Below are 23912 nucleotides of genomic sequence, written 5' to 3'. Positions count from 1 at the left end.
TGCTATGGAAATATCAATAGTTCTGTTATTTTATGTATCACACTATTCTGTGACCAAAAAACACACCATTCTGAATAAACGTGAACAGCTTGAATGACATGTGATCAGACAAAAGGAGGGCAGAGTATAGGTAGTAAGACATTCACTACACAATAAATTACAGTCACCCAAGAATCCCTAAACAATTCCAGCCTTCTTCAATGAGAAAAAGTTAACTGGAGTCAAAGACGTTGTAGGAATATGTAATAAATTATAAAAATAAAACAAGCCAGGATGAAAAGGTCTACACGTTGGTCAATATGAGACTACAGAAGGGGTTAATCTAAAATAGCACAATGGCACAAAGTACAGGGAAAACCTGTTCTCATGCCATAATCATGTTGCTTTTGTGGACTAGGGGGGGAAAGGTCAAATCTGCCAAACTGCTAATCCCTAACCAATGGCATTGTCATGGGAAAATATGTGGGGGTTTGTGGTGGGGATTACAAATGGAGGAGGGGGGCACTGTAAAAGCTAAAGACAAAATTACATATAGAAGTAGATCAATGCTGAAAAGCCACTTCAATCTCGGTGAGTGTCAATAAGTACTGTGAACCTGGTATTATTTACAACAGAACAGAGTTGCCCATTTTAAAAGGAATGAGATGTTTATGCAATGTATCCCTTTACCATAGATGTGACCAGACTTATTGTGGTTGTATACTGTTCTATTTTCTTCATTAAGCTGACAATGATAGGGTTGTGCAAAGGGAGATTCAGCACATAAACAAAATACCAAAAGAAAAGGTAAAGCATGAACAGCAACAAAAACAACTTTTCTAAAGCAGATCAGCAGAATTCTAAAATGCTTTTAAGATGTAACCAGGTAGAGTTTTCTATACCAACCAACCCCTTTATTGTCTTCTACATACCATACTGGATTAAGGGAATTTGAGCTAAAAGGAAACTTGTCATCACTTTTAATGCTGTCCTAACCACGAGTCATTGGGGTGGTCCTTGACAGCTTCTCCCTGCCCCACCAGCCTTTTGGATAGACCTTGTTTGGTAATGGAAGGAGATCTACCAATCAAGGCCGGGGGAGTGGGGCCTTGATTGGTAGAACTATCATAACCAAACAAGGTCTATCCAAAAGGCTGGTGTGGCAGGAAGAAGCTGTCAAGGCCCACCCCAATGACTCTTGGTTAGGACAGCATTAAATGCAATCTCAGATTTTTTTTTTAATTTGTTTTACATCCTCACACTGTAAGTTGCTACCCTAATACATCTAACTCTTGTCCACCATCAACATCTTCAAAAGCAACATATAAACCCATTTTTTTTTTTTTTTTTTTTTAGAAAAGCCTACAATTATCATCAACACTCATAACCAGCATGTACCTTTACCGGTCTCCTTCCCTCTTCCCTAGTACATTGAAAGCACTTGTGGGCAAGGACCCTGCACCGGTCACTTCCATATTTATTGTACATGTTTGCGTTATTCTGTACTTAATCCCTTATATACTACTTACCCTTTTTATACCTTAACGCCCTGGAATAAATGTAGCTTTAAAATAAATAAATAATAGTAACATAACATTGACAGAGGAAGCTGCTTTTTCATGGATCCTTTAGCGTGGACTTGGTTCTCACCTATTTTGGGATGCTGATGTGATACTGTATAGAAACCTGGTGGCTCCTCATAAAACCACAAGCTGCTGCAGCCAGACACCAGCACATCAAGGTCATAGGTAGGGAACTGCAGAGTTGAATGTGGGATTTCAGAGAAGCTAGATTAACCACTGCAATTAGGAAAACACTTTATGAAGTGTATCCTGCGGGAAAATTTGTATAGGTTGGGCAGACAATATGGACATCATTCATACGTCAGATGTCTTTGCTTATAAGGAAACCAATGGAGACCTTAATAGACTATATCAATAAATTCTAGGTCTCTCAGAGTATCTCACCTCCACAATATTTTTCTATGTGGACTGTTTGGTAAAGCAAAATTTACCAGCAATTCCAGTTTAAATGGTCTATTCACATGTACAGCATTCTGCGCAATATTTTCTGCTGCAGATTTCAATGTAAACTGATTGACTGAACACAGCACATCAAATCTGCACAGAATACTGTACGTGTGAATAGACCCTAAAATAACATTATTCTGGTTAACAATAGACTAGTGAAATCTAGGCAAATTCTGATGCGTTATAGGGGCCATACATCAGAATAAATCAATATTCTGAGTCAGACCAATGAAAGTAATGGCTGCTGGGAGTCTATTAGTTACAGGACATTGGTGCTTCCTTGGGCCTTAACGTAAATGAGCCTCAAAAGTGATTTATTTAGAACCTCTCCATTTATTCAGATACAACGATTAAGGGGGGAGATTTATCAAAACTTGCCCAGTTGCCCATAGCAACCAATCGGATCACTTCTTTCATTTTTAGGAAGGCCTGTGAAAAATGAAAGAAGCCATCGGATTGGTTGCTATGGGCAACTTTTCCTCTGCACAGGTTTTGATAAATCTCCCCCCATGTGTCTAGGTTTCAAAGTGAGCATAGAGCATCATATTAGACATATCTATCCAATGGGGGAGATTCATCAAAACCTGTGCTAAGAAAAAGGTGACCAGATGCCCATAGCAACCAATCAGGTTGCTTTTTATTTTTCAGAGGCCTTTTCAAAAATAAAAGAAGCGATCTGATTGGTTCCCATGGGAAACTGGCCAACTTTTCCTCCGCACAAGTTTTGATGAATCTCCCCCATTATACACTAGTTGTTTCCAACCTTTTCGACCGCTTAGAGAGCCACAGGTTGAAGACCACAGCTCTACACTAATACAGGTCCCCACATTTCAAATGATAACTGGACTGGCTTTTCATCAGTCTCTATGGCAGCGTTTCCCAACCAGAGTGCCTCCAGCTGTTGCAAAACTACAACTCCCAGTATGCCCAGACAGCCGAAGGCTGTCTGGGCATGCTGAGAGTTGTAGTTTTGCAACAGCTGGAGGCACCCCGGTTGGGAAACACTGCTCTATGATCTTATGTAGATCAATAGATACTCACAATACTGCAAAAGAGTGAAGGCCATGTATATATGACCAAAAGCACTTGCAGATAACATATTTAAGGGAGGAGGATGGCTGCTAGCTCACTATACTAGTACCAGGATTTTTTTATTTTTATAAAAACAGATGTTTTATTAAATTAACTAGCGGAGTACCCGGCGTTGTCCGGTTTTTCCTTCCTAATCCTTGTTGTGGAGGAAAATCAAAAGATGAAGCTTTTGACTTCATATCCCATCCTCATATATTGTTGTCATATCCCGACCCCATATCCTGACCCCCTATCCCAGACCCCCTATATTGTTGTCATATCCCGTCCTCATACCCCGACCTCTTATCCCATCATCATACGCCAACCTCCTATCCCATCTTCCTACCCCAACCTACTACCCAGACCCATAATATGTGTACCAGGTGTTGAAATATCTCCAGCCGTACGGAAGTTATGTGGGAACATACATTCCCCATTGATTTGCATGGGACTTTAAACAAAAACTCCGACCCTCACAAATGGGGGTAGTTAAGGGTTAAATTAACTATCCTATATTTTAAGTGGACATATAAGTAACGTGTGACCAAGTATCTAAATATCTCCAGCCATTTGGAAGTTATGCAGTAACATATTTCCCATAGACTTGTATGGGACTTTAAACAAAAGGGTTTAAATCACCTATCCTATGTTTGTTGTTGACATATAAGTAACATGTGTGCCAAGTTTCATGTTAATATCTTTAGCAGTTTGGACGTGATGCTGGAACATGCACACATTGAGTTTTATATTATTATATATATATATATATATATATATATATATATATATATATATATATATATAATTGTTTAACTTAAAGTCATGACTTGCAGTGAAATGAAATTTACATTTCTTGCAAATACGGTCCCTATGAATGTTTGTAAAGAAAAATGTTGCTCCCTTTCATTTCTCACACTTCAATATGCTCCTAGATACAGTGTAGTGATTCTCTAATCTATTCCACTACTTTGGAATTGGCATAGTGTTCTGCACGATTCAGGCTGTTATCAATACTGCCACCTAGTGTCTGACAAGAATGACTCCTGTGTATATGAATGCAGTGCGGCCAGCCAATTGCGATCATGTTATTTATGTAAGAACATGTGCCAGGCACACACACTTACTCAGGCGCATTACAGCTAGGATTTTTTTTTAGAATTCAAATAATGTGAACTATACAGCTTAAACCAGTAGGATCTGATACAGAAAGTCATGAGTTCGATCACTCAAGAGTTAAGACGACTACAGGAGATTTACTGGACCCGAGAATAAAGTTTGCTATAATGTGCCAACATCTACACAATGATTGATACAATACAGATAGCACATTAATTCTACATTTTCGGTTGAGTAGCAATTTTTGTAGGACACAACATGCTACTTGCTTTTAGCAGTCAGTGCCCTCAGGTCTATGACCAGTGCCCACTCCTGCCAGTCAGAGCTAGTATACATTAAAATCTATGTAAAGGGTCTGCATTTTAATTCCAGATGTACCTCTGTAAGAAAACGTCATCACCCATTGGCTGATAAAACAACATTTATCCAATATTACTTTGTTATTGTACAATTAGGATATACCATTTCACCTATGAACTGCCCATTTATAATTCAAGTGTGCTTAAAAGGAACCCGTCAGCAGAGTCATGAACCAGCAGTCAAATTAAATTCGAATTCAACAGCTAATTTGGATGTGTAAGTGAGGGACTCCTGTACATTGAGTAGAAGCATACACTGGATGCCTTTTTAAAATGTGCTGGGCAAAGTGAGTGTAAGTTGTACTGCATACAATATTGCTGACTGAATGCATGGCCACTTGCTCTGTGTGTGTGTGTATGGGAGAAGTGGTCTGAACGTAGTCACTACCTGACTACGTTCAAGCCATTACAGTGAATGAGGCCTGCTGCAGTGTATAGTGTTTAATGCTGGCATTTCTTTTTGGACAGGATGCTAATGTAGTACCGCAATTACACACTGATCCCAGCTTTATTGTACAGCAGAGGGGACTCTTTTTCCCTGAAACGTAGGGTGCATGGTGCCCTATGCTACCGTTGTAAAGCAGTGTTTCATAAGCAGTGTGCCTCTAGCTGTCGTAAAACTACAACTACAATTCCCAAGCAAGGCTGTCCGGCTATTCAGGGAGTTGGAATTTTGCCACAAATGGAGGCACACTAGTTGGGAAACACTGGCATAAAGACAGACGTTCCTATTCCAGTAGGTATTGAGCAGTGAGGCAAACAATCCTGGGTGTTTCTGCCATCATTCATTGTAAGCCGGCAGGGCTTTTATGAGATAGAGGGGTTGACCTAAACTAAATTTAAACACAATTTTAGCCAGCTAAAGGCAAAAATTGTACTGGAAACTACTTCCTCAGCCTGCCTTCTACGTGCCTAACATTGCTTTGGTTGGTAGATAGCCAAGTTAACCCTTGTTGGCACTTATTCACTGGGTTGGGCATTCGCATGTACACTGCAATTTAGACAAAAATTTGTACAAATACATTTTTTGAGAAATTCAGGAGTGAAATAGGCTCCTGAATAAGGGATTACTTAGCCTCTATTTAGAGGTCTATAAGCTTTATTTGTTTAAGGTACTGGAGCTGGACTAAAGAGTCAATTGTATGTCCACTACTAACCATTGTGCGTCCTCCGGTGAGCTTCATATGCATCTTCCTTAGAGAATTGTGCTCCACATTGCTCACATACAAAGGCTTTGGCTCCAGCTGTCGGGGGAAAAAAAAATACATATAAAGACAATTTTCTCTTTCAGCCAAGCTTACATCAAATTACCTTCATCATCTTTACTTTTCTATCAGGTCATTGCTGTTTATTGAACAGTAACATACTATTACCAACACATTGATAACCAGGATAAGAATCGCCAGTGCTCTGACCTCACATGACGCAGTGAGGAGAAATGCATATTTATTAACACACGAGGCTTCTATCTGTATTCCTAGGACACTGCTGAGTATCACCATGTATCCTCATCACTCACCGGCATCTGTCATTTATAAAACATTGGCAACTCCTTACGTCTAAAGGGCACAGCTGTCAATAGTCTTAAGTACGACAGTCTGATCCAAAGACACACAAAATACAAATATTATGGGTGCACCTAAATATACCCTCTTCCCTACTGACTATGGCAACAAAACCATTTTCCTATTTCAGCGAATGCTCAATGATTTCAAGTGAGTAAAATGAGGAAACTAAGGAAAATACAATAGATAAATAAATAATTGACGCCCAATGGAAAAACATAGGACTACTCTATTGGAAACCATTCACTGTCCACTATAGTTTTATTTCTTAAAAGGGTACATATGGGAAAGTAAAAGGTTATACTCATCAGTGACTCTCTTTGAGCTTTGTATACAAATGACATTGCTGTATCATTCTACATATGGGTGTGCCTTTACCCACATGTGGCAATTGAAAAATAGTACCACCCCAATGTCTCAGTGCGCCCCTCAAGCCAGATAAAAGGGCCAAGACCTGCGTATCAAACATTTGTGCATCTTAACTTTGGTTTAGGGGAGCTACATAAACATCTGGGCATTTTGCAACTCTCAAATACGAAAACCTCCACGCATCATAAGAAGGATGTCTTATATAGGAATAGCTCTCTTTAAAAGGGGTTATTCAGGATTGGGACATTTCCCCCATCCACTTCCACCTCTGTCTCATCTCGGACAAAGGGGGGCAGGTACTCCATCACAGTCATCTCATACAGGTAAAACTATGCCAGCATGTGGCAGCCAATGGTCATACAATATTGCTGCAACATGTGCTGCTGTTGGTCACTCCAAGTGGGCATGATGTTACCCACATGTGATGGAGTGTGGAAAGGTAATTATTCTTCCAGATAATTCCTTTTAAAACAGAACTCTGATGCACTAGTGATGCCTAGTACAGGGTCTGAGGGGGTAGGGCATGGCAAAAGCCCAGACTAGATTTTCCTTGATCTTTTACCCCTTAGTCCTTTAGAACAAGTTCAGTGAAATATTTTTAAAAAAAGACCACTTCTTTGAGAAGACAACTTTGAGAACAACCTAGTTAAAATGTAATGATTTATTTTTATTTGCCCCCCATTATGCATAGTGGCAATTTCCTTTGAGAAGACTACCCCTATAGTGGTCTTCACAAAGAGGTTTCACTTGGTCGCAATATTTTTCCAACTTCCTAAATCCATTTTGGTCTACGACAGAATTATTTGTGTGTCCAAATGTCTCATTCCATATGTTTGTAAGCAAGTAGCACAATTCATAAATGAAACCTATGACCCAGTTAAAAAAACGTGAGCATGTAGTCCTGGCCCGTCACTTTTGATTGTGAAACGAAAAAAAAAAAATAAATTAACCTTGAAACTATTCTTGTATTCACTCATTCTCTGCTGTAGTACCTTCTCCCTCCTTGTTTTGTTGACAATGATATAACATTAAAATAAAAAAAATAAAAAGGGAAAAAAAAAAAAAAAAAGCTCAGGGAACACTCCGTACTAGCTATTTGAATTTGGCAGGCATGGGCTGTTCCTGTACTGATAAGGAGTACTGTAAATAAGACTGTACAAAGAGCCTGCCATAAAGCAAGCTCTGTCTGTACTCATTGTTCTCTCTTCACTGGCTGGTGTGTATGTATTTTTTTTTTTTTTTTTTCGGAAGACTGTTTTGGAACACAATGTTCTTCCTAGTCAGACCGAACATGCACATCTTGTTAGCAAATTGCCAGTGTGTTTATTTCTGAAATTCTTTGGAATTTTAATGACAAATATGAAAACTATTATTAGGATTATTGAGATATATATATTTTTTTTAAACTATTGGGAGGGGAGGTTAAAAACTGAGCATTACCAGTTTGATTAAAGAAAAATACAGTAATGTATATAAATAGTTAACCCCTTAAGGAATCAGGCCAATTTTATTTTAGTGTTTTCGTTTTTTCCTCTTCGCCTTCTAAATTCTATAATTTTTTTTTAGATTTCCATCTACAGACCCATATAAGGGCTTGTTTTTTGCATGACCAATTGTACTTTGTAATGAAACCTCTCATTTTACCATAAAATGTTCGGCGTTTTTAGGGAGGAAAGTTAAATGAAAACCACAATTTTGCACATTTTGGAGGGTTTCGTTTTCACACTGTACACTTTACGGTAAAAATGAAAGGCGCTCTTTATTATGTGGGTCAATATGATTAAAATGATATCCATGGCTAGATACTTTTATATTTTTGTACTGCTTAAAATAAATTCTAAAACTTTTTGTACAAAAATCAGTAATCTAAAATCGCCCTATTATGACCACCTATAACCTTTTCATTTTTCTGTATATAGGGCAGTATGAGGGCTCATTTTTTGCGTCATCATCTGTACTTTTTATCGATACCACGTTTGCATATATAAAACTTTTAGAGCATTTTTTATTATTTTGGGGAATAAAAAAAGGTGACAAAAAAAAAAGCAGCATTTTTGGACTTTTATCTTTTACGTTTACACCGTTCACTGTATGGGATCATTAACATTATATTTTGATAGGTCGGACATTTACCCACGGTGCGATAACAAATATGTTTATAAAAAAAAAAAAATTACGCTTTTTGGGGGTAAAATGGGAAAAAAATGAAAATTTTTCTTTTTTATTTGGGGAGGGGATTTTTCGCTATGGGCGATCCGATCATTATTTTAACATGCGCACTGCCGCAGATGCCGTGATCTGTATGCCGTGGTGGCAACATTGGGACCCTGGCCACGTTTCACCTTGTGCCGACACATCTTGCATGTGGCCAGGTTAACATCCTCCGAGTAGCTGATTTTCCCACCAACAGTCCGCACTGATTGACTGCTACTACCTGGGTACGTTTGGCTCCAGAATTTCCCCTTCTGCCACCATGCTGACTTCCAACCATGCTACCACCTTGCTGGCTCAGCTGCTGTCTCATGGGCAACCTGCAACCCTCTTCTCCTGATGATGAAGAAGCCCTTCTGCACCCGGCTCCCAAGTGCGATCGACTTCATCATCGAGTTGTGTCTGCACATCACTGATGTCCTCCTCCAGTTCCTCATAAGTGTCTGCTTCAGAAGCCTGAATGCTCGCAACACCACCTCCCACGCCACTCTCCTCATCACTACTTGCCCACCTAGTGAAGGAAGCGGCGGATGTCTCCTCCACTTCTTGGCTGGGCAGTAGCTGCTGACTGTCTTCTATTAGATCATCCTCAGTGAATAGTGAGCTGAACCCACAGCATAAGATACTTCTGTGGGGGAGGGAACATCATAGGACAGAGGCAATGGGAGGACAGGCACTGCTCCCGGGCCATGCCAACTGAGGATTGTGTCTATGGAACCCACCAACTGTTGAATGGGGGTGTCAGATGTCACTTCTGAAGTGGATGACCGTGCTAACCAATCGATGATGGCAGATGGGTTGGTGGTTGGAACATGACCGCTAGCTGATACCGGGAGTTCAGGCCTCTCGCTGCGACTCCTGCTGCCACTCGCCCCTAGTCTGCTGTGACCTTTTCCTGATGAATTTAGGCCTCTGCCAGTCCTCTGTGCATGTCCTGGCACTTCTCTGCCTGACATACTTATATGTATACGTATACGTATATGAGGGGGGTGCAATACGCTCCACTACCCTTAAAAAAGTATTTATCTACACCAGCAGGTGTGTACTTTTTGCTGGCCTTTCACAGTATCTAGGCCGTTAAGACTTTAACAGGAACAAAATGGTTCACCACTTAGATGTACGCACAGGTTTCACTTAATAGAGGACAATATGCTTTTAGTGCTTTGCTCAACCTAACTGGCTGGCTACTATTATCTTTTCAGTTGTTGTACACATCAGTGCTGCAGCAAACATTCGCTGTGTGCTACACCCAAAATTGCACTCTGTCCCTCTCTGCAACAGAACACTGATGTGACTGGGAGGTGAATCACTGCTGTAAAAATGCTTTTCTACGCAACACACAGGGCTGTCTGTCCCTCTCCCTCTCTCTCTGCAATAAAAGGCTGTCCGCAAGATGGCTGCCGATTATATAGGGCTGTGACATCACAGATGTGGTTGGCTGCTGATAGGCTGCATGCGATTAAAGGTCATCCCACCTAACCACCTTCCCAGGATTCTTTGCCCCATGTCCTCACATGCGGATCCGAAATTTTAGATGCTCTGGAGCCTGGAGTTTAATGAAGCGATTCGTGGAGATATTCGCACTCGTTGCAAATCAAATTTTTTCTGAAATTCTTAACGAATTCAGATTCGATTCGCTCATCCCTAGTAGTAATCTCCTAACCTTGGACCTCTAGCTATTGCAAATGTACAACTCGCCAACGGTTGTCCAGGCATGCTGAGAGTTTTATCTTAGCCATATTCTCCCAACTGTTGACCTCCAGAGTTGGCATACTAAAGAGCATTGGTCTCCAAATAGGTGAGGATCCCAGATGTGGCGCTGCTAGTTGATATTTATGGCCATGTGCCATAAATGTCTCAATTGGTAATAACTCTTGGCCCTTGGGAGCAGGATGAAAAATGAGAAAAAAGGGCACCAGGGCATTCTTAAAAGTAGAACAAGGTTTTTGGTTGCACCAATTGTGCAATATGAATAGGTCAGAGATAACACAACACTCAGTATCATGAATGGGTTAGAGATAACACAACACTCCGTATCTGTGTGACATAGTCAATAATATTGACACAGAAGCAACATATTTGTTTTTTAGCAAACATTTTGCTTTTACATTTTACTTAAAATTTACCCAGTTAAAATTTTTCGGAAGCCAGTCAGCTTACATTCAGACAGACGACAGACAACTGAATCCAGTCTTAACTTGCTTTCGGCAAACATTAAAAAGAAAGGAAACTTCTGTCATCGCCAAAGGATTAACACAGTAAACCTGCAAACATTTAGGGCCAGGTTTACTCAAAAATGCCACTCAGCTTTTCACAGTTTAGGAAGTCATTGTATTGCCAAAATGCCTTAAAATCAGCCAACGGGGTCACGAAGAACTGGTATCACCAGTAATTTAGGACATTGGAGGAAGAATTGCACATATGCAGGTTTCTTCTACAAATCAATTTTGTAGATCGTGTAAAGTTAAAGGGGTTACCCACTTAGGACAATGTTTTATTGTTGAAATGGTGTTCAATCTATAAGTCCCTGCTGGACCCCCTAGCAATCAAGAGTAAGGGTCCAAAAGTATCATGTAGCACCACCACAAGAGGAACTAAGAATTACTGTTCTCAATGAAATCACTAAGCTGTGTAATACATGGAATTGCAGGGCCCTTCAAAGCACTAGGCACTAGTCACCTGCCCCCTGCTCCAGCTAATACAAAAGGGTCCCATTTTTATTCCTATTGAAGGATTTATATCATGCGTGATCTTTGATTTATTTAATTCACAATCCTGATCTTAGACTGCAAGATCAGACTATATACTATATGGGTTTATTTATAGTCTATAACCATGGAGTACATATTAGCAATGGACGCTAATACTGGGTGTATCTCCGGAATAGCGTCACTGACCCGGGTAACTGTGCATTGGGTTTAGGGCAGGTAAACTAGCTGACAGTTTCCCTTTAATTAGTTTTTCCATTTTTACACATAGTAAATGTCAACATGATCCTTTAAAACATTTTTTTAAAAGATATAAATATATATACACAGTAGTCCCTCAAGTTACAATATTAATTGGTTCCAAGACGACCATTGTATGTTGAAACTATCGTATGTTGAGACCAGAACTGAAGCCCCTAAATGTCATGCAAAAATGGGAAAAAAGGGAGGATTAAACAAAACTAAGTAGATATCTAATACAGATAAAGCAAGTCCTTACATTACATAAAAGTAAGAAAGATCTGCTGGGAGCTGTAATCACTGTCTATGTAGAGGACAGGAGCTTTTTCAGGGTTCTGTACAGTACACACAATGGGGGAGATTTATCAAAACCTGTCCAGAAGAAAAGTTGCCCATAGCAACCAATCAGATCGCTTCTTTCTTTTTTAACAAGGTCTCTGCAAAATGAAAGAAGCGATCTGATTGGTTGCTATGGGCAACTCAGCAACATTTACTCTGGACAGGTTTTGATAAATATCCCCCAATGTCCTAAAAAGTAAAATGGAGCCACCTTTACCTGGTGTCCAAAGGAGCAGCTATTCCTGGCACAGGTAAAGAGTAGTACAGAACATGTAATACCTCCCTGTACTGTAGGGGGCACTACCAGACAGGAATTCAGTGCATGCACTTCAGTAATACAGGTTTTTTACCAGTAAAATGTCCATTATGATTGGTCGGTTCTTCTGGCCATTGACACGTTTTACAGATCTGGACTGTCTGTAGCATTGTATATTGATTCTGGTTTCAAGTTACAATGGTCCAGAAAAGACCATTGTATGTTGAAACTATTGTATGTTGAGGCCATTGTAAGTTGTGGGATCACTGTATAATATTATATATGCACACACATAAATATATACTTTTTATTTAATAATTTTTTTAAACCTGAAGCTTTTATTACATTATAGATCAGCACATCAAGCTGTGAAGTAGTTGAATGTTGGCTGCATTCAGCACATTGCAGGGTGAACTCTAGTCCTGCCAAGTATTGGCTATTTACGAGTGAGCCTTACGATGCACTGTGTCACTTGAAATTCTAAATATATTAACAGGTAGATTTATTGCTGGGACATGAGCCAGTGACCTGGTACAAACTGTCCCCAACAGTCACACTATGCCAGCCACTCACACACTGGGGGAGGTCAGAGAGGATACACTGGGCCACATGATTGAGGGTTCATTTTAACCCTTAAGGGCTAACATCATAATAAATCAAAAGGCAGTAATATTACAGAGCACTGATCATACTGCCCGTACCAATAAACATAGCCCTGGTCCTGCTTAAAAGGGGTACTCCGGTGGAAAACAATTTTTTTCAATTCAACTGGTGCCAGAACGTTAAAAATATTTGTAAATTACTTCCATTTAAAAATCTTAACCCTTCCAGTACTTATCAGCTGCTCTATACTCCAGAGGAAGTTATTTTCCTGTTGAATTTCTTTCATGTCTGACCACAGTGCTCTCTGCTGACACCTCTGTCATTGTCAGGAACTGTCCAGAGTAAAAGCCAATCCCCATAGCAAACGTTCCTGACATGGACAATGGTGGCAGCAGAGAGCACTGTGGTCAGACAGAAAAGAAATTCAACAGGAAAAGAACTTGCTCTGTAGTATACAGCATCTGATAAGTACTGAATTAAGATTTTTAAATAGAATAATTTACAAGTCTGTTCAAAATTTCTGGCACCAGTTGATTTAAAAACAAAACAAAAAAAAACAACACATTGTTTTCCATCGGAGTGCCCCTTTAACAACAGAGATCATAGAAACCACTGATCTCCACCATTTAATACCTTATACACCATAACCAAAGCAGATCCCAGCAAACAAAGGGAAAACAATGGAGGGGATTAACTTTGGTCTAGTTACAGGGATAAAAATTGGTGCATTCTATACCTATATTCAGGGAACCCAGGTTCTGATCAAGGACCCTAGGACTGTCTGCTCAGGATTCCTGTTCTTTGAGCATCCAGTATTAAGGTAAGCAAGCACCAAATAATTGCATGTTATGCTTCCTCTATAACAATTTACAAAGCAGCAATATTATGTACATATTTGGTATGTCAATAAAAACTATTCTGTAGATGTATTACATTTTTTTAAACATCTTCATTTAAAAGGAATGAAGAAAAAAAGTTTTTTTGCACTTCTGTCAGAATAAACTAATGAAAATTAATAACATGTATGCTCTGAATATGGTACCAAAAAGTACAAACTTGTCCTGCAAAAAAAATTACATTCAAGTAGGTCATTCTAAAATAAAACAAAAACCAAAACCATATTGTATACTGACTGCCAACATACAGAAAGAAAAAGCTTTGAAAAAAATGCCAGAAAAAACACCACAGCATTTCCTTGTGTTTGGCGTTTTTTTCTTGCGTTTTTTGCCTTTGTGTGGAAATTGCATTTTTGACCCTGACAGATCACCCCAGGTGTCACTACGGACATGATCGTCCACAATATAGCAGAGATGCGGAGCGGCTCTATACAGCACTCACATCTCTGCACTGTACTCCGGGCTGGACAGTAATGTGAATAGAAATTCCCTCATTCATATTTTCCGCCCAGAGTGGGGATTGGCCGGATGGTGGCAGCCAATCACAGCTCTCAACGGGAAATATGAGTGAGTGTCCAGCCGGAGTACAGAGCAGAGATACAAGCGCAGGAGAAAGCCACTCCGCATCTCAAGGATGAAGGATGATCGCAGTGGGTGTCAGGATAGACACCTACTGTGATATGTCCTTAACTGCAGGTACTACTGCTCCCAACATGGAGCAGAGTGTGCTCCATGTTGGGAGCAGTAGTACCTGTGGTTAATGACAGATCACAGCAGATGTCACTCCTGACACCCGCAGTGATCCTCCTGTATAATGTATAGATGCGGGAGGCTGGCCGCTCTTTTATGGTCCCCTGCACTGATGTATATATACACCTATTCCTATTTCCCACAGAGAGTTGTGATTGGCTGGAACCATCTGGCCAATCACAGCTCTCTGTGGGAAATATGAATAGGTGTATATATACGGCAGTGCAGGGGACCATAGAAGAGCGGCCGGCTCTTCATTATACAGGAGGATCGCAACAGGTGTCAGAAAAAGTGAAAAACACACTACATTTGTATTATTGTTGGCTACATTTTTAGTGCCCTGCCCGCCCATATAAATTGATCCCTGTTTAATAATTAAAATTTCGTTATAAAAAAGAAAAATTTCGTTAAATACTATTTTTTCCATCACTAATGTTTTTTAATGGTACCCTACGAAATTTTATTAAAAAAAGGTATCTCCATCACTTTATTGGATCGCTAAAGACAAAAAAAGAATAACAACCACCAGCAAAAACGCCAAAGTTAGAACCCACATACATAGTAACATAGTTCATAAGGTTGAAAAAAGACCAGAGTCCATTCAACCTATAACCCTAATAAGTCCCTATTGAGTTAACTTGATCCAGAGGAAGGCAAAAAACCCTCATACTAGAGGTAAAAATTCCTTCCTGACTCCAAATATGGCATCAGAATAAATCCCTGGATCAACCTTCTGTCCCTATAAATCTAGTATACATAACAAGCGATGTTATTACTCTCCAAAAATGCATCCAGCCCCGTTTTGAACTCTATTACAGAGTTCACCATGACCACCTCCTCTGGCAGATAATTCCACTGTCTCACTGCTCTTACAGTAAAGAACCCCCATCTGTGCTGGTGTAGAAACCTTCTTTCCGCTAGACGTAGAGGATGCCCCCTTGTTATGGATACAGTCCTGGGTATAAATAGATCATGGGAGAGATCTCTGTACTGTCCCCTGATATATTTATACATAGTTATTAGGTCGCTCCTAAGCCTTCTTTTTTCTAAACTAAATAACCCTAATTCTGATAATCTTTCTGGGTACTGTAGACCTCCCATTCCCCGTATTACTCTGGTTGCCCGTCTTTGAACCCTCTCCAGCTCCACTATATCTTTCTTGTACACTGGTGCCCATTACTGTACACAGTATTCTATGTGTGGTCTGACTAGTGATTTGTACAGTGGTAGAATTATTTCCTTGTCGTGGGCATCTATGCCCCTATTGATGCACCCCATGATTTTATTTGCCTTGGCAGCAGCTGCACGACACTGGTCACTACAGCTAAATTGTCGTTTTTCTGAACATTTTTTTACTCCCATAGACTTCTATGGGAGAAAAAAAAACACCATAATTTCAGGGGGGAAAAAAATGCCAAAAAGGATTAAAAAATGCCAAACTGAAAAACACAAAGCGGAAAAATTATTTTGCGATTTCTCATTGATTTACAGCTAACATCGAGCCATTTTGGCATTTTCTTGGGGAAAAACGCACACAAAAAGATGGCTTTGTTGTTGGGGGCGTTTAAACATAGTATTAGGTAGAGTGACATCAGTCACTGACAAACCCATTATTGGGCGACATCAAACATCCAGAAACCTTTCCTCAACTATCCCATTAAATTGTGCAAATAGATCAGATATACAGCAATGAGTCATTAGTTATTCTTCTGCTGGGAAGGGAAGTTTAGGGGAAAAAAACTAAAAAACTACAAAACACACACACACACACACACACACACACACACACCTTTCAGATCCTCAATATTTAAACCTCCTGCAAAATTTGGTGGACATGTTGACCTTCTAATGTGTATGGAATATTTAATGGGTATGTTAGATGGTTAATGATTAGAAGGTGTGTGTGGGGTGTAAAACCATACTCCCCTTGTTACAGTATATTGTGCTATGGGCACACCTCCTGTACAGGCCTTCAAGTCTCCTCTAGTATTAAACAATGTCTCGGAAACCACTGCCTTAGCCTCCCAATGCTTGTTCGAGGACTTTTGATGGGCTGAGTCAGTTGCAAATACATTGCAATTGTGACAATAAAAGATTACTGCCACAATCATCTAATGTGTATGGGGCCTTCCAATTCTCCCCAGACAGCAGGTGTGTGTGGAGAAGGGGGCTTGAGGATGGTATTGGGGGGAGGCACAAAGAAACTTGTGCAGCAGGCCCGTACCATGCTCAATGCCTTTGTCCTCGAGGGAGAAAAGCTGCTGCCATAAGTGTCTGGCAGCAGTTTATCCCACTGTTCCAATTTACAAAATATGCATGCACAGCCTGACTGAGCATGCATATGTATTTGGGTGGAAGTGGATTGGGAGGGACAGAAAAAAAAATTACTTCTGACCACCAGATATCTGGTATGTATGATAGACTTGGCATGACATGCAATAATGACTGAACTGACATGTAATACTAGTCGCCTGCCAGAGCTTCTCACTTCTGAGAAGTCCTGTAAAAGGGACATCTTTAAAATGTAAATTTGCATGGCATAAAGCATTCAATGATACAGAGTAGACCACTGACACTTTATTAAGTGTATCGCAAAGTCTAAAAAGGTTAAAGATAAATATATAAATAAAAATCTAAAGAACAGTATATATATATATATTGACAACATTGTACTTTACCTAAATATTTAACAAATATACAGAGCAGAGTTCTATACTGTAGCCACTATACATGATGGAGTCTGCCTATTAACCCCCACACTCTTTCATATCTTAAGTATCCTTTGAAGAAAAGAAGGAGAAGCGCAGCAGGATCGATAGTCAGCTAGTCTAGACATAGTTTTGGAATCCATGATTACTAAATCACACCTATATTCAAGTCCACGAGCTTTAATAAATATGTCTCCCTTGCACGACTGTCTACAACAGAAGCTGTCAAACACACACACATAGAGAAATCCATAATGGCCCCCGGCTTCTTTCCAATCTATTTTCTGCTCAGCTGGCTTTAAATGAAGTTATTATGACTCATTAAAAGAGCCGCAAGCCTGTGGAAGTCAGCCAATTACAATTTTAAATTTATCTTGTTCTTTGGGGTTTCAGACAGAGCTTGCCCGCCCCTCCCTAAATCTTTGCTGCCCACCCGAACCCAAACGTGTCCATGTGTAGCATGCACTTTTAGGGGTGCATGTGGTTTTTAACCCTTTGGGGCCAGCATGGGAGCAATGATCTCATTTAGTAGCTTGCAGGGTGTGAAAACAAATCCATTAATGGTGGTAATAAAGTGTGTGGCTATATTAATACGATAACCCATTGCTGTGCGGTTCTTGCTCGGAGAGGAAATACATCCCTATTACAGTGACTTTTACAAGGCCTCCCATTCTTCCACTATTACAATAGGAGCTCTTTATTGGGAGGTCTCATTTAAATGATTTACAAAATAAGAGGTATTTTATTAATAAGACTTTCAGGTCATCGTTGATGTAATTGCTTTTCCGAAAGCTACAATGGTTAGATATTCTAATAAATGGTGAGCTGTATTAGGTTTAATCTTCGGCATAGTTTTCAGTTTATAGTCATTTCATAGAAAGTAACAATGGCATGTTTTTTGTATTAAAATCACAATAAAACTTGATTTTTTCTTTATTTAAGCACCACATTAGTACCCCATGTATAAAGTGCACTGATAGAAGCTCTAGAACATCTACTGAATGTGGCAGAGGCTAAAGCAGGCAACAAATTCTCAATAACTCTCAGCTAATTGTTATCTTTCCAAACCTCCCCATGCATGAAATTTAAGCACAGGTGAACGTTTATATATTCTCCATATGGAAGGCTCTGACAGACAGATCTGGCATTGGTTATCCCTCCCAGAAATGAGCTGGGCGGGATAACCATGCTTGATTCTTACATCACCTGAAGAGTCAGGAGGCCACCATACACCAAAGCTAAAGCTACCAAAGGCAGGAGGTTCGGCCGACTATAGTCTAAGGTGTATAAGCACCTTAAAAGGTTGTAGGGCGGCAACATACTGTATGGATTCCATGTGCCAACGTGTGTCGATATATTCTCCCCTAGAAGCAATGTTTCTAGGTGACAATATCTTCATCGTACTCCATCGAGTGGCACAAGTCAAAAGTTATGCCTTTATATGAAATAGAAGCCTACTATACCTTTTAAGTTTCTTTAAGATTTCCTCTGCTATGGTTCTGTATAACTTCAAAGCTGTATGGAACCATAACATGGTCATCTAGAAGAGGCATTTTACGTAAAATAGTTCACTAAATACATATGAGCTAGAAACTACTTAAAAATTGAAGTCTAGATTTTATATATGGAGAGTAGCATTAGTGGCTATGGTATTTAACCATTAAAGAAAATCTTACCATGATTTAGGTTTAATTATTAAACTGCCCACCAAGAAAAAGGTAACTATAATACAATGATCAGATTATCTCTATATGTAAAGCAGTAAAGCAAGAAGCAGGACCCCCTTAGATAGACTGGTCCATGCCCATTATAAGCACCAATCAATGGCCATTAAATAAGCTCTTCACAGTGAAATGATTGTGTGGCTGGGGCTCCACAGGCATGAACGATTGCTGGAAAGTTTGTACAGCCGTTGAAGATTGGTAAGCCAGTGCCCTGACTGCCAATATTTACTGGCAGCTGTTCTTATTGGGCTACATTACTAAATATTTTGGTATACCATGCCCAAAATTTGGAATTTCACGTTAATTATAGAATTTCTATATTTAAATTATTCTTCAAATAACTCATCTGAGCACTAGGCTACTTTAGTCTGAAATGTCACAAAAAGCCTGTAGAATCATAGCAGCTAGGGATGTCCCAATACCGATACTAGTATTGGTATCAGGGCCGATACCCGGCATTTGCATGGTTTCGGGGACTCGTTTAATGTCCCAGATACCATGTCCGATACCTGCTGCAGTGCGGCCCGACTCCGCTGCCTTGTTTTCCCATCAGCATCATGGCGTCCCATGGAGGAGCATGTGACACACACAACTCCACCTCCTCCCCTGCGCCCAGCATATTGCTATGGAGGAAGCAGAGTGACGTGTGTGTCACATGCTCCTTCATAGGACGCCATGATGTGGATGGGAAAAAGAGGCAGCGGAGCGGCAACACCTGAGAACAGCCGCAGGTAAGCGCTGTCTACAAGGAGGGGCCTGTTGTGTACAAGGTGGGGTACTGCTGTCTATGGGGGGTGCTGTCTACAAAGGGGACAAGAGGGGGCGCTGTCTACAAGAGGGGGGCACTGTCTACAAGAGGGGCATGCTCTATACAAGGGGGGGGGGCGTGCTGTCTACAGGGTCTAAAAATGGTATCGGGACATCTCTAATAGCAGCCATAAAAAAATCTCTAGAACAATTGAGACACAAACTAAAATGTCTGAATAGTTACTACAGTTTTGGTAGAAGTCTGCATCTTTCCAACCATTGCAGCAATTACCTTCCACAAATACAATAAGTTTATATAAAACCTATGCACAATTGTTGCATAAAAGAGTTTGTCTCAAAAACCATAGACCATATTATTGGGTATAGGCACCTCTGCTCAGGACACCCCCCTTTCCCCCTATTAACCAAGGAGACAATCGCTAAAACTGGACAGCATGCAACGCAAGACCCTTGACCTACCGTAAATAGGCTTCATAAGCAAGGCCTACAATGATCAGCCGATGGGTTGGATTGTAAAAAACATGCTTACAAAGATAGTGAAAGCTAGGTCTATAACAGGAAATTTTAAATAAACATTGGGAGCCAAAATCTGAAGTGCATATGATCTGTATACTTCGAGAGTCATGTGATCTCAAAAGCCTGTATCAAATTTAAAACATCCCTCCACACATAATGTATAAGAAAATAGCATTTTTGGAAAAGTTTTACTGGATGTTTTAATGGGGTGGAAAAAACTATTTTCTTCAAATCAACTGGTGCCAATAAGTTAAACCGATTTGTAAATCCTATTTATACTTCTATTAAAAATTCTTAATCCTTTCAGTACTTATCAGCTGATGTATACTACAGAGGTTGTTCATTTCTATCTGACCAAAGTGATCTCTGCTGACACCTCAGTCCGTGCCAGGATCTGTCCAGAGCAGGAGAGGTTTGCTATAAGCATTTGCTCCAACTCTGGACAGGTCCTGACATGGACCAAAGGTGACAGCAGAGAGCACTGTGGTCAGATAGAATAGAACAACTCAACTTCCTCTGTAGTACACAGCAGCTGATAAGTACTGGCAGGCTAAAGAATTTTTTTTTTTTTTTAGAAGTACAGTAATTTACAAATCTGTTAAACTTTCTGGAGCCAGTTGATATGAATTTTTTTTTTCTACCAGAGTAACCCCTTTAAAGGGGTTATCCAGGATTAAAAAAGTGAATGGAGCAAAGTTGTAATACCACATACAACCCGAGGACAGGTGTTTTGGCAAGAGATTAGCTTTTTTTTTTATTACAATTTTTATGTACTTCACCATTGCTCTATTGAATAATATTTGGAAACTGTACTTGTGGCAGCAAAAGAAAAAGTAGCTGCCACCTGATGAACCCCTAGGATTTCCATGTACAAGTGCATACCTAGTGATGTGTGTCATCCAAAAGAAAGGTTTAATTGTCCAACATCCATTCTATAGTCTTACCATGGCAGGACAGACATCCATTAGAAAAGGAAAACAAAACAAAAAAGCGCTTTGCACCACCTGGCTTGGACAGTGCAGCGGAAAGTAGCCCTGGTGGTCAAGGCGATGGCTTGCAGAGAAAGAATGGTTGTATATAGCCCCCTTCTTCACAGTTAAATACTGAGGTCCTTATGCAAAGAATTAAAGAAAATGCAAAACAAGCTAGTAAACGTCTTGATGCCAACACATTTCAGACCTCTTGAGTTCTTATTCGTGGCCATGAATAAGATCCCAACGTTAGAGGTTTGAAATGTGTTGGCTTTAACACTTCTGGATATATTTCAAAACTAATATATATCCAAAAGTGTTAAAGCCAACATGTTTCAAACCTCTAACGTTGGGTTCTTATTCACGGCCATGAATAAGAACCCAAGTTAGAGGTGTAAAATGCATTGGCGTCAATAACACTCCTGGAGACATTTGTTATGATCATGTTTGGTCATTTTAAATCTTTTTTTGTATAAAGATCTCAGTTTTTAGCTTTAACGATGAATGCTAATAGAACCATTCCTACTTGTATCAAGGATCTGGAACAAGGAGAAAAAAAAAGGCTACATTTGTATGTAATTTTTTGAAAATACTGTTTTTGTTTGTTTTGTTGTTGTTGTTTTTGTATGACTTATTCATTGGTAATGTCACCAGTTTTCCATTACTCACTGTATCACCACCTCATCCAATCTTTATATTGTGATCAGATCATGTCATATAGGCAGAGGGATGTATGTGAATCTAAGTTAAAAAGAATTAAACCCAGTAGTAACACTACTATTTCAGGACAGACCAGTCCTAACCGCTGGATGTTCTCAAAGCAAGAAGAAACAATGCAGGATTGAACAGCCTGTGTTCTACTCAAAAAGCACAGTGTGTACTGTACATAGCATAAAAACTCCAAACAGCCTCTAGACACAGGCTGCTTCCATCCGCCATCAAAACACTTTGTCTTGCATACAAAAATAAGACCCAGAGCTGTATGGAATACAAAATAAGCCCATTACAGTACGGGAGGGAGGAGAAGGGGGGAGAAGAGCTGCTACTTAGCAACAACGCAGAGCTTTAAACCAAGCTGCCTGTTGGGCATGCGATAAACATTAGTAGCAGAGATGCTTTTGCCATACCTAGGACTTTGGGTGGGTTAACCCTCCTTGTGCCATTATCTGCTCCACAAAAAAAATAGGAGGTCTTTGTATATCCTACAAATTCAATAATAGCTTGGAATGTCTGCACATGACAGTGATAATCAGAATGAATATATATATTTTTTTTTTTATAAATAATGACCCATAAAATAAAAGTTGTATTTTGCATCACGATAAGAATATAGAATGCCCAATATTAATATATATATATATATATATATATATATATATATATTTTTTTTTTTTTTTTTTTTTTTTATTTTTTTTTTTTTTAAGAAATACCTTCGAGACTTCCCAAAGATTAGGATCTGCCCAAGCAAAACAATATGTGCAACAGGGTGTATTGGTGCAAAAATATCTCCGCACAACCATAACCATGCAACCGCCAGGTAAGAGTAGCCATAAATAAAATGTTATTAGTGTATTTAATTATTTTATTTATTTTTTAATTTTAATTTTATTTAATGCATGCCTCTAAGCTTATTATAAAGAAAAAATAAATTATTACTCATCCTGGGGAGCAAAAACTTTTGTACTGCGCTCAAATAGTTAAAGTGGCAATAAAGTCCAATATTAGAGGACAAAAAAGGATTCAAAAGTAAGATCTGGGAGTTGCAGTTCAGCATCTATATATATTGGGTTGATAGAAATAAAACTAGTAGTCAATTGTAGCATCAAGATATCATCTCTTAACCCACAGTTTTCAAACCAGGGTGCCTCCAGCTGTTGCAAATCTACAACGCTCAGCATGCCCGGACAGCCTTCGGCTGTCCGGGCATGCTGGGAGTTGTAGTTTTACAACAGCTGGAGGCACCCTGGTTGGAAAACGGTGCTCTAATGTTAAATATCTTGAATGTCCATAAGCTACCAGCTTGCTCCTGTAGCATAGAAAATAATGGAGAATAGGAGGTTTAGGGCAAAAAAAAGAAAAGAACAAAAAGTCAATGTAATAGTCTCGGAGACATAATCGTAATTTCAGGAAGTCATGGAAAAGCGAGACCCTAGTCCAACTTCTCCACCTTATGGCAGGTTAAATCATCACCCCGTGTATTAGTTTATGAAATATGTCTTCTATGAGACCTGCCAAAACAGGAGCTCAAACCACACTGAGCCTCTCTCCGGCTGTCAGGGTACGGATAAAATAAAGGCGGGGAGGAGGAAGGGAGGGGGGGGGGGATGTATTTTTCATCAGGCGGTGTATAATTTATAAACAGCATTAAATAGTTTGCGCTGTCACCCCCCCCCCCTCCTCCTCCCCGAGCGAGTCCCTCCTCTGTATCGGGGTTGGACAGCACTCAAGCCTGCATTAATTTCGTCTCTGGGTACAGTGTGTTCTTGGATTCACATCTGCGAGTGATCATAAACGCTGTGGAATGCTGGCAGAACATCGAGACCTGCCAGTGCGCCCATGACATCACTCTGGGAAAAGGCTGGGGGTGCCGGCCGAGGGCCAGACTCTGGCCCAGGGCTGTGTACAAACGGCAAGCAGTCCCATCAACGTTTATGTTTATTATAAAAATCTACACATAAACAATAGTACAGATTTACACGCGCGTGGATAGACACTGCTAAATAAGTGGAGCGC

General features: G+C 39.9%; 1 protein-coding gene across 7 annotated transcripts in view; it reads right to left on the bottom strand.

Annotated features, from left to right (window-relative positions):
• Window positions 1-23912, bottom strand: part of ZBTB16 (zinc finger and BTB domain containing 16) — a 146957-nt gene that overhangs the window by 28575 nt on the left and 94470 nt on the right. For all 7 annotated transcript variants that reach the window (XM_056544362.1, XM_056544360.1, XM_056544367.1 and 4 more), the window contains exon 4: window positions 5713-5799. In XM_056544362.1, coding sequence (XP_056400337.1) covers window positions 5713-5799 — 87 coding nt within the window. The remainder of the gene's footprint in view (window positions 1-5712; window positions 5800-23912) is intronic.

This window comes from Hyla sarda, chromosome 10, assembly GCF_029499605.1.
Source record: "Hyla sarda isolate aHylSar1 chromosome 10, aHylSar1.hap1, whole genome shotgun sequence".
NCBI lineage: Eukaryota > Metazoa > Chordata > Amphibia > Anura > Hylidae > Hyla > Hyla sarda.
The sequence above is the reverse complement of the archived record's forward strand: the minus strand, read 5'-3'. Positions and strand labels throughout refer to the sequence as shown.